Source organism: Centroberyx affinis, unplaced genomic scaffold, assembly GCF_046629955.1.
Source record: "Centroberyx affinis isolate AG114_WGS23_722 - 3 ecotype Tasmania unplaced genomic scaffold, CSIRO-AGI_Caff_v1 ptg003761l_1, whole genome shotgun sequence".
Classification (NCBI taxonomy): domain Eukaryota; kingdom Metazoa; phylum Chordata; class Actinopteri; order Beryciformes; family Berycidae; genus Centroberyx; species Centroberyx affinis.
This window is the reverse complement of record NW_027281637.1, coordinates 66,245-81,522: the sequence shown is the minus strand read 5'-3', so window position 1 is coordinate 81,522 and position 15,278 is coordinate 66,245. Positions and strand designations below refer to the sequence as shown.

General features: G+C 39.6%; 1 protein-coding gene across 1 annotated transcript; it reads left to right on the top strand.

Moving 5' to 3' along the window:
• The first annotated feature begins 1,996 nt into the window (after nucleotides 1-1,996).
• Nucleotides 1,997-15,064, top strand: ddx6 (DEAD (Asp-Glu-Ala-Asp) box helicase 6). Its single transcript, XM_071540988.1, has 14 exons — nucleotides 1,997-2,070; nucleotides 2,854-3,488; nucleotides 3,737-3,800; nucleotides 4,720-4,824; nucleotides 5,420-5,549; nucleotides 6,944-7,090; nucleotides 8,002-8,096; nucleotides 8,210-8,332; nucleotides 8,495-8,623; nucleotides 9,032-9,148; nucleotides 9,246-9,309; nucleotides 10,226-10,327; nucleotides 10,443-10,622; nucleotides 11,803-15,064. The coding sequence occupies exons 2-13, from the start codon at nucleotides 3,286-3,288 to the stop codon at nucleotides 10,616-10,618; spliced, it is 1,455 nt and encodes a 484-aa protein (XP_071397089.1). The 5' UTR covers nucleotides 1,997-2,070; nucleotides 2,854-3,285; the 3' UTR covers nucleotides 10,619-10,622; nucleotides 11,803-15,064.
• The last annotated feature ends 214 nt before the right edge of the window (nucleotides 15,065-15,278 follow it).

Here is a 15,278-nt window from a genome sequence, read left to right as displayed (position 1 = left end):
ACCTTAACTTCAAAGAAAATACGTACTGTAAAGTAATATATGTTCTGTAAACTTTTAGACTCTCATGAAGTACAATAGGTAGCTTAACTTAACTGTATGCTGCCTGCAAGCTCTTACACTAGGATTAATGACTGCACCTTTAAATCTTTATGAGCCTTTAAGAGCAAAAGTGGACCATCCTTTTTAAATTAAATCAAATGTCAGAGTACATGGCAATTTCAGGTGAATGTTCATGGAAGACACATCTGGAAGCAGCAGAACTTGACCTACCATGATGTGCAGGTGGAGCTGCAGACACTGCTGGATCAGCTCCTCACTGTCCTCTTCTTGGTGGAGCTGGTCAGCCCTGGGTGAAGTATCTGAAGACACAGGTAAAATCACAGATACAATATTTTGCTTTGTGTTATGCTATGCTTTGTTGTGCTGTTTTTAATAGGTGAAAACAGGTTGGTGATCTATCCCTGCTTATTAACATTAAATGTGAGAGTACATGGCGAATTCAAGTATGTTCATGGAGGAGGACACATCTGGAACTGCCAGAACTTGACCTACCATGCTGTGCAGGTGGAGCTGATTCATCACTTCTGCTGTGCCCAATCCTAGGCTGCTTTTTTTTCTTTTTAATCAATCAGTGATAATAGCTTGGGTGGAGTGGAGAGCAAGGAGGCCAGACAAGGCATGCGAGTTGAATGCCCAGACCAGGGGGTTCTTCTTGAAGGCCTCCTCTCCCCTGAGTTTTAATAAAATAAATAATAATATTAGCTAAAAAAAATATTTTATCAAAATAAAAATAATAAAACTAACTTGGGTGGAGTTGAGAACAAGGAGGCCAGACAAGGCACGCGAGTTGAATGCCCAGACCAGGGGGGTTCTTCTCAAAGGGCTCCTCTCCCCTGAGTGTTAATAAAATAAATAACACTAGCTTTTGCCCATACGACTGAAACACCCAGCCCTGAGTTTTCCATGCATATGGATACTCCTACTACTACTACTACTTCCTACTTCCAAAGCAGCTGGAGCGAGGTGCAATCTATTTATGGTGGATGGCCAGTGCCTAACCTGGATAGCTCTGATAAAAAGCCCCTCTGTTCTGTGAAACAGTTGTGGTCAGAGCTCTGGGTAAACATCTACACACAACCAACCTAACACTATAACATTCATCCTATAGGGACTTTTACTGTGTATGTGGTATGCAGTAGTGAGTTACTGGCCTTATCGTACTTTTGGTATTCGTTTTTTAAAATCTCTTATGGACTCACTAGACCTGTCAAATTCCTTTTAGGATATTACATTATTTTGCTGTGATATTTGTATAGAATCCTTCTAAATAGTACACTGAATGTACAACATGTTAGAGACAACACTGATGAGGTGAATCCAGGTAAAAACCATTATATTTTACTTATTATATCTATACCAATCACAAAGGATGATATGTAGCCTAGATAAAGAGAAGCAGATGAGTTAGAGAAGGATTGAGACTATGTGGATTGTGCGAAAGGGGCTGCAACTCAGTATCAGGAAGATGTCTCTAATATTTTGTACATTCAGTGTACTATAGGATTACTGTAGTTCTTCATCTCTCATAAGGGTAAGGCAGGTTGGCCTGTTATAGTAATACAGCTGTATGTGGTAATAAACTAATTTGACTATTTTGACCTCCAGAGAGATGTCACAGGATGCAGTTCAGACAATTGGGGCTTTTTCAGTCTATGTTTCTAATAGTGTTTATGTTATTTGCCTAAGTAAAGGTGGCATGACGAGTCCTTAACAGGGAAGTAGATGAAGGAGAACATTTCCAAATGTACGGAATACACTTAGCAGACTCGGGTGACACGTTGAACATAAGCAAGTTAGTCTGAAAACATTATTTTAGCTGCAGGACACCTTTAAGGTAAATACTTGATTTGAAATGAAATCAGCTGATTAGTTAGATGTGGGCGGGTTCAAATATGAGTGGAAGCCATCTTGAACGTTCGGTTTAGTCCGACAGACCCCTTCGTAGTCAGCTAAAAATTGATTCCACTTCACAAACATCATAAAGTGAACCGATTGTTTCAGTCATCCGAGGTAAATCTGCATGTTATTCGCAAGCTATAAAGTATATCCACTTTTAGCTAGCTGTCCGGTATTTGATTACCTCGCTGTGAGTTTTGTGATTAACTGTTAGTTCGCTATCGTTAGCCAGTTAACGTTAGCAGCCTAACAACACGACAATCTCGATGTAACTCGCTAACGTTAGCTAACATTAGATGATGATGGATATCGAGTTTTGTTAGCGAGGTTGACTCTATCTTAACATTGCTGTCAGGTATTTTTTTTTGCTTTAAATGTTAACCGACTACATCGATCTCCTTGAAAACAAATCGCGAAGCGGGTTTCAACATTAGCTAAATAAACTGAGCGTTAGCTTAATTTGTTGGTTAACCAGATCCTGGCTAGCAATTGGGTAACTCATTGCTAGCTTTAGCTTGATAAGGATATGGACGGGAAAGGTCCCCGGCTAGCCAGATAGCTAGCCGGCTAACGATGCACTAGTCCGTCTCTAAACTTGGCACAAGTTCAACCTGGGGCCTAAAATACTGACGTTAGTTTTGAGTTTTCTTACGATTTCGACTTTGTCGCGATGTCTTTAGCTAACGCGAACAGTTTCCGCAATATGAGTTGGTTAACTTTTAATGTTAGGCCAGCCGTCCACTCTTAACATTAGTCAGTTAGCCAAAACTCGGCTAACGTAAGCTAAATATCGACCTGATAAAGCTTTTCATTCCCAAATATTGTCTTCTACCCACCCGGCAATGTTATTTTTTCTATAGGGAGTCTATTTCTAACATTATTTCTCATGTGTTTCAGGGTTGGAAAAACCTGAGAAAGGACGAAACGGCTGAGTTAAGCTAAACAAGATGGCTAGCTGAACAGTTGGCCAATACTTGGAAGCTAACGTTAGCTAAGCGCTCCTGGTGTATGATTTTCCAGATAACGTCGACAATTTACATCTGTGCTAAGCCCAAATTTGCTAAAGGAATACTTGCTTAGCCATTTTCTTTAGCTTGCAAAGAAGCATTTGTTTCGTGACACTTGGTGAGATGTTCCACAAAGAACAATATTATTGAGGAACCTGCTGAGACAACGATTTGAATCAATTGCATTTGGATAATTATTGTAATCTAAAGAGGGAAGGACAATCCTCAGATTTTTAGTCGTTCCAGTGGAGTGGACTTGCTTTCTCCAGACACTGTTAGAGGTTTCACTGCTATTGGAACGGAAAAGTACAGCTAAGCAGACATGAGCACCGCCAGAACAGAGAACCCAGTGATTTTGGGCTTGTCAAACCAGAATGGACAGCTTAGAGGCTCGGTGAAGCCTGCTGGAGGACCAGGTGGAGGTGGAGGAGGCCCTCAACAACAGCAACTAAGCCAGATGAAAAGCTCCAGCACAATCAACAATGGTAGTTCCCAGCCAGCCCCTACAACTAACACTGTCATCAAGTAAGTTCTTTAATAGCCAATATCAAAGAATTTCGACTTGATTTGTTTTTTCATTTTCTATGCATAATCTTGGAACATATGACCACATCTCGTAGACCATGCCGAAATGTCTACCTGTCTGCTGACGTCTGGCATGATTTTCCATATTTTTCTTATGTTTTGTTAGGCATAGCAAATTTGGTAATATTGGACCTAGTGATCAGTTTTACTATTAGGCTTATTGCTTACAAGGATTTCCCCCTCCACAGGCCTGGAGATGACTGGAAGAAAAATTTGAAATTGCCCCCAAAGGACATGAGGATGAAGACTTCGGTAGGTAAACGGGAAAGAAATGAAAATCGTAAATGGCATTCATTTGTAAAAACAATGTTATTGAATGAAAAAATCTCGTAAAACTGAAGACATTTATAATTCTGTCTTCTATTTGTGTGCTTTTCTGCAGTTCCCATATCTAACTATCATTCAATTATTTTAGACCTCAGTATTCACTTAGCCCCCCTTAAAAATGTAAAGCCAACCTAAACAATGTGTAGCTCCAGTAAGTAATCTGATTACTCAGATGTCTTGCAGCCATGTTAGTAATTCCCATAAACCATGGCTAGCTGTTTTCATGACAAAACAATTGTTTTCTAGCTTACTAGTGTTGTAACCAGTGACTCAGTCATTGCTATTGCTTTTCTGTTTTTCTTATGTTTAGTACTTGGAAGAAAATGCTTTACAGTATACATGCATTGGTAACTGTTATGTGGTAACTGTGTAATGGCTATAATGCCCAAGAAGGCAGTCTGTACTATGATTATGGTACTTGCCAGTTAATGGTACATGACACATATGCTGTATATAGTTGCATCACAGCCACTGTTGTACACATAATCATGGTAATAAAAAGCCTTAAGGTATTCGTAGACTCATTGGAATTGTTGCTATGGTCAAAGTACACTCTTCTTTTGTATCTAAGTTGAGTTTTTACATTGCTTCCACTCCACCCTGAGTAGCAATTGCTACAGTGGAGTAGAAGGCACAATAGATGTTTTCAAGAAAATTATCAGATATATGGTGATATATCGTGAAATATTTCATGGGAAGTTTCTGAAACTGGCTGACACCTTGGTCGGCATTATTTTATTGTCATCCGTGGAACTTTCTGCGTCGATTTTATAAGTGGAGGATGTGTCTACATCTTGGGAACTGAACGCTAATTCATTTGCTGTGACTTTAATGGCAATTGCAGGATGTGACTGCAACTAAAGGCAATGAGTTTGAAGATTATTGCCTAAAGAGGGAGCTTCTCATGGGAATCTTTGAGATGGGCTGGGAAAAGCCATCCCCGATCCAGGTAAATTCAGAAACGTATCAGATTTATTTACTTTTGCACTTGAAGTGAATACTAATAATGGGGCTGGCTATCATTTTGTAAATTTTCTGTACCCATACCAGTAACTTGAATTCGAAATGCTACCAAAATGGTACTTTCTTCAATACCTATGTTGAATAAAATTGTATGTGATAAAAATAAAATAAAATCACACTTTGGTTTAATGAAACTATGAGATTCAAAACCTTGTAAGTATATATAAAAAAAAAGAAATACACAACTATTGCACTGCTCACTGTCTGCGTCAGTTTTAGAAAGATATTGCCAGACCTTGGGACCATTTCTGCAACATTGTGTACTCAAGCAAACAGATGCAGGTGTAGTGACGCCTGGACAAGCTTGTTTTTCCTAGTCGTTATCTAGTGAGCCAATCAGCAGTCACTTTAATAAACGAACGGGTACGGTGATTGGACGAAAGACTTAAGATTAACTATTGTAACAAATTTCTGTACTACCAACATAATTCAGTGGCTGCTCAGCCCTAAAAATAATAACATAACTGTGTAAGAATCTGTTGCTACTGCTACTAGAAATATTGACTTAATTTCTTACACAGGAGGAGAGCATTCCCATTGCACTGTCAGGAAGAGACATCCTGGCCAGAGCCAAGAACGGCACGGGAAAGAGTGGAGCCTACCTCATTCCCTTACTTGAACGCATTGACCTGAAGAAGGACTGCATACAAGGTGAGGAGGCTGTTTTTCTGTCACAGTATACTCAGGGTAAATGTCAGAAAGGGGAGAGACTTGACCCTTGTAACCTAGTTGAAGCACCAATCAAAGTCACTCTTTAAGAATATGGCGAGGAGTGGCACAGAACAAAAAATGACAGAATTGAATATGCCTACGGCTATATAATCATGCTCAGTGTTTTTTTTGTTGTATGTTGTTTGTTTTATTACTAGATAATCCTGTCACTATTTGTTGGCCACTGTCTGTCTACTGAGTATATAACTGCATCTCTTTATTTTCTCAAATGGTGAAATTGTCATCTAGAGGTTTTATTGGACATTTGATACTTACACTTCTAACTGTTTGGGTATATGCCTGTTGGCATTGCATGGTCATTAATTGTTAAAATTGTACAATTTGCTGAATGCAGAGGCAGCCAAATTGGTAAATCGACCTGGTTAACCTCATGATTGCTAACAAAAATCCACAAAAATGTGTAGACTTGGTTCATGGTTGGCTTTTATTGGGGGAATGTGCAATATCTTGGTGTAGGGCATTGGTGCAATATCTAACGTTATGGCTTTTATTGGGGGGGAATGTGCAATATCTTGATGTAGGGCATCTGTGCAATATTTTTGGTGTACGGCATCAGGCAGTATTCTTGGTGTGTATGTTCTGGTGTATATGGATCTGTGTGTGTTACTGAATGTTAGCTGGAGTGTGATTGTACATGTATACGGATATTTTGTGTGTATATGGAGAGGCTGTGTGCTGCTATGTCACCTGTATTCTCTCAAATGCCCAAGACAAATTTCTCCTAAGGTCTAATCTAATGGTTGATCAAAAAATGTTTCTGTCAGCCTTGCCTCTCATGTTTCTAATTGTGGGGGGGTGGGAGAAAATATGTTAATTTTGTATAGAACAATATTGTGTTTAATATTGTGATACTATTGTATCACTGCATTCACACCCAGTTTTCTGATGGTTTATTCCCACCAAACTTGAGAAGGTCTTCCATGCCATTATATTCAAACAGTGTTATTGAACATTGATAAAAAGGTCATTTAAGGACTGCTTGAATGTCTGAAAGGGCAGTTTTCATGTAGCAAATGAATAATGGCTTTTCATTCAAGCATAATAGATTTTGACAGAGCTTTAGCAATTTAGTGCGGTCACATGTGAGGGGAAAAATTGAGTGATAATTGCATTGGTAACAGTGCATCAGGAGCTCCCTGGCAATTTCTACTCCTAATAGTCTTGGCTGTCTTGTTTATAGCCTCAAAAGAGCCTAGTTTGTGTTGGCAAATCAAGACTGAGCTGGCAAAGATTATAGAAATATGTGAATTCTATTTTTATAAGAGATATTTTCCCATTTTTTAAATTGACTTCTTGATTATTTGTTTACACAGCTGTGGGCATAGTGCCCACCAGAGAACTGGCTCTGCAAGTAAGCCAGATATGTATCCAGGTCAGCAAACACATGGGTGGGGTGAAGGTCATGGCAACCACAGGTGGAACCAACCTACGTGATGACATCATGAGACTTGATGAAACAGGTAAACATGCCAAATTTCACAATGGGGTTCCTATTGTTTGTTTGGACACAAGAGCAGTTTCCTTTTTCTTGGGCTGAATTACTATACTAATAGTGAAGCAGATGACAAATTGGGACTATTCAAAAGTAAAATTATATAATCGGTAAGCATATTTGTTGCAATAGTCTCATTTTAAACACAGACTTTTAAAACGGAATATGGTTGAGGAGCCATTAAAGCTTTTTTCCCCTTTTTGAATAGTTTTCAAACTGCATTTTATCCCTAGTCAGCTCATTTGCTGAGAGCATCAGCATCATTGCTTTCCTAGTCTTCTACTGATTACTATATTTATCTCAAAAATAGATTAATTATTAATGGCGGTACTTTCACTCTGGACCTCAGCCATCTTGTTTGTTCAAAGTTGATGCATATTTGCTTGAAAAATGTCCTAAAAGTCAGTGAATGTTTCCTGGAAGTGATTGATTTTTATTTTGATGTTATATAATGTTTGTATTGAATGGACTTGCAATATTGCAATATTTTGGTATACCCCGGTATTTCGAAATCCAAATGGCAGAAATTGTGCCAGAATACCTGAATTCAGGATATTAATTCCAAACAGGAATTGAGCCCATTAATTAGCCTACCTTATTCGTCAGTATGTATACTAATAGCATATATTTAAATTTTTTTAAGTTACTACCTTGTCCACCTATAAGCTACACTTTTCTGCGCTTCGATTCAGATAATGTTGTTGGAGATGTTTCTCTCTTTTGTCACTGCACCCGGTGTTAACGGCTTTATGAAAGATGCTAGATCACAGAGCTTGTAGGAACAGAATATGGTGTTGGTAGGTGGTGACCATCTTGCAGTGCAAATCATGTGACCTCTTTAGTGTATTTTTTGACTAATTTAGATGTTTTGTTTCTTAGTACACGTGATCATCGCCACTCCTGGGAGGATTTTAGACCTCATCAAGAAAGGAGTGGCCAAGGTCAATCAAGTGCAGATGATTGTTTTGGATGAGGTGAGTTTCATTATTGTTTTCACGTCTGTGTTTTGCCCATACTGCTGTGTCTAAATAGAGCTGCTATGGACATGTTTGAATGTGCCTCTTCCCCATGTCCTTGTGCTCAACAGGCTGACAAACTCCTGTCTCAAGACTTTGTAGTCATGATGGAGGAGATACTGGGCTTCCTGCCTAAACAGAGGCAGATTTTGCTTTATTCTGCAACCTTCCCACTCAGCGTGCAGAAGTTTATGGTACATTGTTATCGCTTGTATTTGCTTCAAAATACTTTATCAACTGGCACTTTGACTTCTTTCATCTTTTCATAATGGCTGACAAAGTTTAATCTGTCCTCACAACCAGTACCACAGCCTGAATGTGAAAGATAATAACATTTGTCTTCGCCTGGTATGCAGAACTCTCACTTGCAGAAGCCCTATGAGATCAACCTGATGGAGGAGCTTACTCTGAAGGGGGTGACTCAGTATTACGCCTATGTGACTGAAAGGCAGAAGGTCCATTGCCTTAACACGTTGTTCTCCAGGGTAGGTGTTGCCTGTGTATTCATGTTCATGTTCCTGCTTGAATTGCTTCACTTAATCTGTGTCACCTAAAAAGCATTGTAAAGATCTTTGGACGACCAACATTGCTGCATTGCAGTTGGTTCAAATGGCAACTTTGCCAACTTTGAGCAGAGATGGTAAAATAATGATCATAAATGCCCGAAGAGCGTCTTTGTCGCAAGTATGTTGACGTTTTTTTGGGCATGGACTGTTGGCCATAACTTTTAAACACTGCCATTAACATAAATAGATCCAGCTGTAAACGTACCATATAAGTACAGATGAAATAACTATCAAATGACCATATGACAAAAAAAGCTTATTTGTGCAGGTTGTACCTCTTCCTAGCACTCAAGATTTATTGGCATTGGTGTTTTTCTTTTCCCTCAGCTCCAGATCAATCAGTCAATAATCTTCTGCAACTCGTCTCAGAGAGTGGAGCTACTGGCCAAGAAGATCTCCCAGCTTGGCTACTCATGTTTCTACATCCATGCCAAGATGAGACAGGTCAGGTCAAAGCGCTGCCTCAGGAGCACTGCCAAGTAGATGCATAATTATTGGTGAATGTGGTGTCTAAATACACTTTTCCCTTATTCCTCTACAGGAGCATCGCAACCGTGTGTTCCATGACTTCAGAAATGGCCTGTGCCGGAATCTCGTCTGCACTGGTAAGAGCTGGGTGCCAGTATCTCAGGTCACCAATAAAACTGTGAAATGCATTAGGGTGGTGTTTTCTTTTTTTAAAATTATTCTTTAAAAAAACTGGTGTTGCAGTGCAAAGCAGAACACTTTTATAACTGCGGTAACACATAATTGCTGTAAAGTTTCGAGCGCACAGGCTCTTCATCAGACAAAGAAGAGCCTGTGTGCGAAATGTTACAGCAGTGTAGGTGTTAATAAATAAACTGTGGGAGCATTAGACAGTGTGCCGACTTTATTGTTTGCTTTGATTCACCTTCATCTTCAGCCTTGACAGGTTTGAGAGATAGCGAGACCTAGCAGAGCTGTGAAAGTAATCGGTAAAAGCTTAAAACAAGCCCCATGTGGCAGATGGAGTAGCGAATCCAAAATCAGGGCAATGTGTTCCTGTGACCTCTTTAGGCTTTGTCAATAACCTGGCAGATTCTGCCCAAACTTCTCGATTGAGAAATTAGGGCTGTAAGAAAATCATCAGAAGCTAGACAGTTCAGTTCAGTTTCAGATATAGACGATTCATATGTGTATTGGTTTGCCAGGTAGTTTTGGTTTTTGCCTGGTGTGAAACTTTGTCCTTTCTGAACACATCTCTCTGAATGCGAGCCCATCTAATTGAAGCAAAACAATGGCGCTGTATCAAACAAGCTCTTGATTGGTTGCCTGTTACGCTGGTTCTACAAAAAGTGTTAGCGTCTAAACAATTTTTATATTATTTTGGCTGGTAAAAATTATTCTTGGCAGGTAATTTTTTATGGTCAGTGCACATCGCTGTCATCACATCTTTAGTGAAAGACATTTTTTCTTAACCTGAAGTTTTTATTCTGCAGCTGCTTAACATTTGGAGATGTTGGTGCTAGCTTTTGTTCTCTGCTTTTCTGTTTCATCCAGACCTCTTCACAAGAGGAATTGACATTCAAGCTGTGAATGTTGTGATCAATTTTGACTTCCCCAAGCTGGGGGAAACATACCTTCATCGCATTGGTCGATCTGGTAAGACCCCAAATCTGTTGTATTATTAGGACTCGTGGAGATTCTTCTCTGATGCAACAGAATTATTTCAAGCGGCAAGTATTTTGACCTTCTCCCCCTCCCTCTTCATGTCCAGGCCGCTTCGGACACTTGGGTCTGGCCATCAACCTGATCACCTACGATGACCGCTTCAACCTGAAAGGCATCGAGGAGCAGCTTGGGACAGAGATCAAGCCAATCCCCGGCATCATCGACAAGAGCCTATATGTGGCAGAATACCACAGTGAGAGCGGGGAGGAAGTCAAGCTGTGAGCAAGTGAGTATACCAACATTGACTACCTGCATCCACACAAATACTTTGATATTGAGGCACATGTGACAGTACTATGGCAAAGCCACAGAGTGCACCATAATATAGTAATTCTAATTCAGTTAAGGTCACATACACTAAGCATGAATTCTAGTCTCAGTACTCATTATTCATTATCAGTGGGCAGCAGGGTTGTGTAGGGAGGAGGGCGAACGTCCTTCGACTGGAGGGATTGGGTTCAAGCCCCTGTAACAGCAAGCATCTGCGCTGAAGTGTCCTTGAGCAGGACACTAAATCCCCACCTGTTCCAGTGGTGCTGTCCTTTATCTAACCCTTCTGAAAAGAGAGTATCTCGTTTGGGGATCAAGAAAGGAGAATTGTTAGTATTGCTAGTTGGTTTGGTGGATGGTTGTTTGGACATGTACACAGCAGTAAATCTGTCCATCGTAGTTTTTCACCTCTGACACTTGCCCAAAATATGCTTGAGCTACTACTACTGCTAAAACTATTTTAGTCAATTAATCGATATAGTCTATCAACAGAAAATTTTGTCATTTATAATTTGATGGTAGTTGGTTAATCATTTTAGTCATTTATCAGTAAAAATACCAAACATTTTCTGGGTACAGCTTCACAAATGTGAAGATTTGCTTGTTTTTCTTCATTTCATATCATTATAAAATAAATCCTTTTGGGGTTTTTTGGCTGCTGGTCAGACTTAACTAAGCAATTTTTAAGAATCACTTTGGGCTCTGGAAAATTGTGAAGCGGATTTGTCATTATTTTGTACATTTTATAGACTAAATGATTAATTAATTAATAAAAAAAAATAATCGCTAGATTATTCTAATGAAAATAATCGTTAGTTGCAGCCCTAAATCGTTTTTTTTTTTCATCTTTTACATTCTGCCTTTCTGCCTTTATACCTTTGAGTCTCAGTACTGGCTGAATCGCAGGAACGTCACACAGGATTAATATGACTGCAATTTGATAGGACAGCATCGCTTGTAGCCTACAGGCAAGGAGGCACATCACCACGCATCAAATCAATGAGCGCAATACTGTATGAAAATGGAAATGTTGAAAGTGCACTCGTGCACACCTGATTTCTCTTATAATCAACAAAAGGGCAATAACTGGTGGCAGGCAGTATGTTTAACTCGGCTTCACTCTTCTCTCTCTACAGATCAGTCCATCCTCCATTCCCCTTTGCACCTCCTTTTTCATCCCCCCCACCCCCTCTTTCCCCCCTCCCTTTCTACCGTGTCTTGGACTTTTTTTTTTCTTTTTTTTTTTTTCCATGTACAGCTTCCGTCTGTCTTCCTTTTTCGGATGCCACCATAAGGAATGTGTATTTTGATGGATACATTTTGGAAGAACTCATGTCCCTTTTTATAGGGCTGTCTGCTGCACCACCACACCCTGAAGACATAAGCACTGGGAGGAAAGGGGGGGGACCAAGTCGAAAATATATCAGTGCACATCTTGACGATTCATATCCACCAACGTTGCAATGCCAGCACCAACAGACCCTTATCTTGTACCCTCCATTCTCCACCTTTTTTATTTTGAAAGTTTTTAGCAATTTGTATCAAGTGCCTTAACAAGCAGTTTAACTTGTTCTGAAGTAATAACCCTTCGTCCTACATCATCTTGCTCACTTCGTACCACAAAATCACATTCACCTAATTGAAAATTTATTTCACTAATTTAATGTCCAATCACGTAGGTGAATTCATAACTGCTTTTAGGTCGGGTCATCCATTTGTTGGGAATAGAGATAATTAGGACGGGCTGGTCTGAATTATCTGTTTGCTGGCTTAGCTGCACACGAGTCTGGCTGCTATATGAGGACAAACTTGGATTTTCCATGGACAGAGATGCTGGATTTTTTTCCAAGAGACAGCCAGAGACTGTCCAGTTGCTTGTGAAGAAGCATGTGCTTCTAAAAGACCCAGGCCCTTTCCTCCTCCGTCTTCAGTATCGGAACACTAAAAATTAATAAGCACTCTGCAGCCTCTCAACACCCTGAGTCATGAGGATTCCTGTTTTGGTGGGGTATAAGGGGAGGGAAAGCTATTTTGTTTTTTGTCCTGTGTCGTTTTACCTTCCTATGGATGGCCATACTTTATTCTGCGAGATGTGCGGCCAACATGCGGGCCTGCACTGTACACCTTGTATATACCTTCATTTTAAGATTGTTTTAAACAAGTTTGAAAGGCTGGCTGACAAAATGAAAAGCTTTTTTTTTCTGGTTAGCACTGGAGACCGTTTCCTTAACTGCCAGTTTATCTTTGTGATCTGCAATATTGGCCTGTGAATTTATTTATAATTTTAGAAATTGCAGACTTAATTAGGATCTACGACATTTGTGTGTCTGCCTCCAAACATGTTTTTGGACGCAGAGTTGATTGCGAATATGTTTTAGCCCATCCAAATTTGATGGTGAGTGCAATTAGTCAGAGCTGCACTTAAACAGAGATTGTTGATTGTTTAAATTATTGCCCTCGATTACTCTCCTTCTGTTACCAGTGTTAACAAGTTTCCATTTTAGACAGATGGCTTTGTTAAGCTTGTGCATTTGAATAATGAATTCTTTCTGTTGTCACCAGCCTTAACTTGTTAAACTGACTCATGAGACACTCGCCAGGATCTCCAGTCAAGTGAGTGTTAGTGTTAAAAGAGAAAATAATATTCTATCATGTAGTAGTACTACTCGCTGCAGTGCAGCTGAATTGGCGGAGAGAATTTTTGTTTTCCTGGGAGGTATTAGCTGTTACGTTGATCTAGGTGCTCTTTTAGCACAGGTACATTACTTCACAAATGTTTGGGAGGAAGATGCGTTTTCCCCCCTTGGAGAATGTTGGCCTAATGTATCAAAAAGAACCATCTGACCTAAAATGTAGCAGGAATTCATTCTCTGTGCATTGCAAATCAGCTGGCTTCACTAAAAGCAGTTGACAAAAGATGCTGCACAAAATAAAACCTTAGCAGGGTGGGCTGCACTTATGTTAAGTACAGAGATATGGGTTCAGGCAATAACACTGACTGCACTGCTTTTTGTACATTCGTACAGCCCAAATGGGAGAGAAGTGTATGGTGGTGTGGAACATAAGGTTGGGAGGGATGGGGAATGGGCATGAAGGATTACAAAATTGCCATGAGTGGGACTGCTTGTAAAAATGTATATCTGGGCGCCTCAGACTGCTGAGTGTATGGCTTGCACTTCTGCCCTGTATTGCGTGAATATTTTGGGGTATTTGGGTACAATTGCTTGTGGTATTCTTATGCAAAATAATTATCCTTATTTAGCATTAAGGTTCTCTGACCATTTGTTTGGTCAGCCAGAGCCTTTCTGCAAATTAGGTTCCCTTTAACACCAAGATGGTGAGATGCTCTTTATTTTTACTTGGTTCTAATCAATGAGAAGTATTGCACATTTATTTTGAGCTCTTAAGACTACTTTGCAATGTCTTAGTTAATATTTATCATTGAATTTCTCATTGGTTAAGACTGTGATCCCTGTTCTCTCAATTCTATTGTAGTCCCCCAAATGCTTACACTAATTTGGCCTTTTTTTTTTTTGGGAGGGAGGTGGGAGCGGGGAGGGAGTAATCAATCAACGTTAAAGTAAGAAATTATGCATTAGATGAGTGAACAGGGGTCTAATTTCAGGCACTTGGCAGCTGTCTGTTTCTCATCAGCCCACTGGAAGTAGTAGCCACAGCAAATTCGAAGGGATGCTTTTTGAAGGGATGTGGCTTCACTTCCAGTGGCTGTGGTTTTGAGTATCTTAAAGACTGAGACGAGAGCATCTTGCCCCAGATTGGGTGACTTTAATTGGATGGTTTGTTAAGTAAATTGTCTCACTCTTTAAGGTTTTTCTTTTTTTTTATTTGTGGGGTGGGAAATTAGTGTATTTGCTGCCCTGATGCAGATATTAATCCTACCTTGATATGAATTACACCCTACACAACTGCTGTGTATGATTTGGCCTGTTCACTTGCCTATCAAGGAGGATTTGAGAGAAGTCCTGTTGGGATTCCTCTCAAAATTGATGCATCAGTAAATTTCCTTGGGGAGGGGCCCTCGGGCATTTCTAAGCAGGATAACATGATCTAAGGATCCAAAAGTAAGGTCCTGGGTATGAAAAAGTTTGAAAAAGCTGCCCTTATATTTGGAATTGTTTTTAAATTTTTGTTTCAAATGTGGTTTCAATGGAATAGACCTTGCTTAAAAAGACTCCAAATTTAAGTAAAGCATTTAAAACCTGCATTAATTAAATTTATTTCTTTTTTTTTTTTTTTTGGACGGAAATTTGGCCGTTATTCAATTGGCAATTTTCAGTGAAGCGAGTTTTACAATGGACTTCTGTGTTTCAAAGATGTCATGGTTATTATTGGACGTGATTGAAAGTTTTTGTTGAAAATAAAGCTCACTGAAATTCATTGTCTGAATTTTTTTTGGGGTCTTTAACTTGTTTACTTGTTAAATGTAAAAGTGCATTTCCTATGGGAATAGGCAGCTATCAAACTGTTAGCTAGGTGGTAGTATTTCGTCTAGGGTTCTGTTGAGACATTTATATCTTTTATGGACTATGACCGGGAATCAAAACACACACTAGGTCTGTACTGCGGTGTCACTTTGGCACATTTACAGCTG

What these genes read in the sequence shown, in the direction of transcription:
- ddx6 (XM_071540988.1), top strand. Translation starts at nt 3,286, where the DNA reads ATGAGCACCGCCAGAACAGAGAACCCAGTGATTTTGGGCTTGTCAAAC. An exon ending in ACATGAGGATGAAGACTTCG is followed by an intron (nt 3,801 to 4,719) that starts GTAGGTAAACGG and finishes TGGCAATTGCAG; the next exon opens with GATGTGACTGCAACTAAAGG. An exon ending in AAAAGCCATCCCCGATCCAG is followed by an intron (nt 4,825 to 5,419) that starts GTAAATTCAGAA and finishes TTTCTTACACAG; the next exon opens with GAGGAGAGCATTCCCATTGC.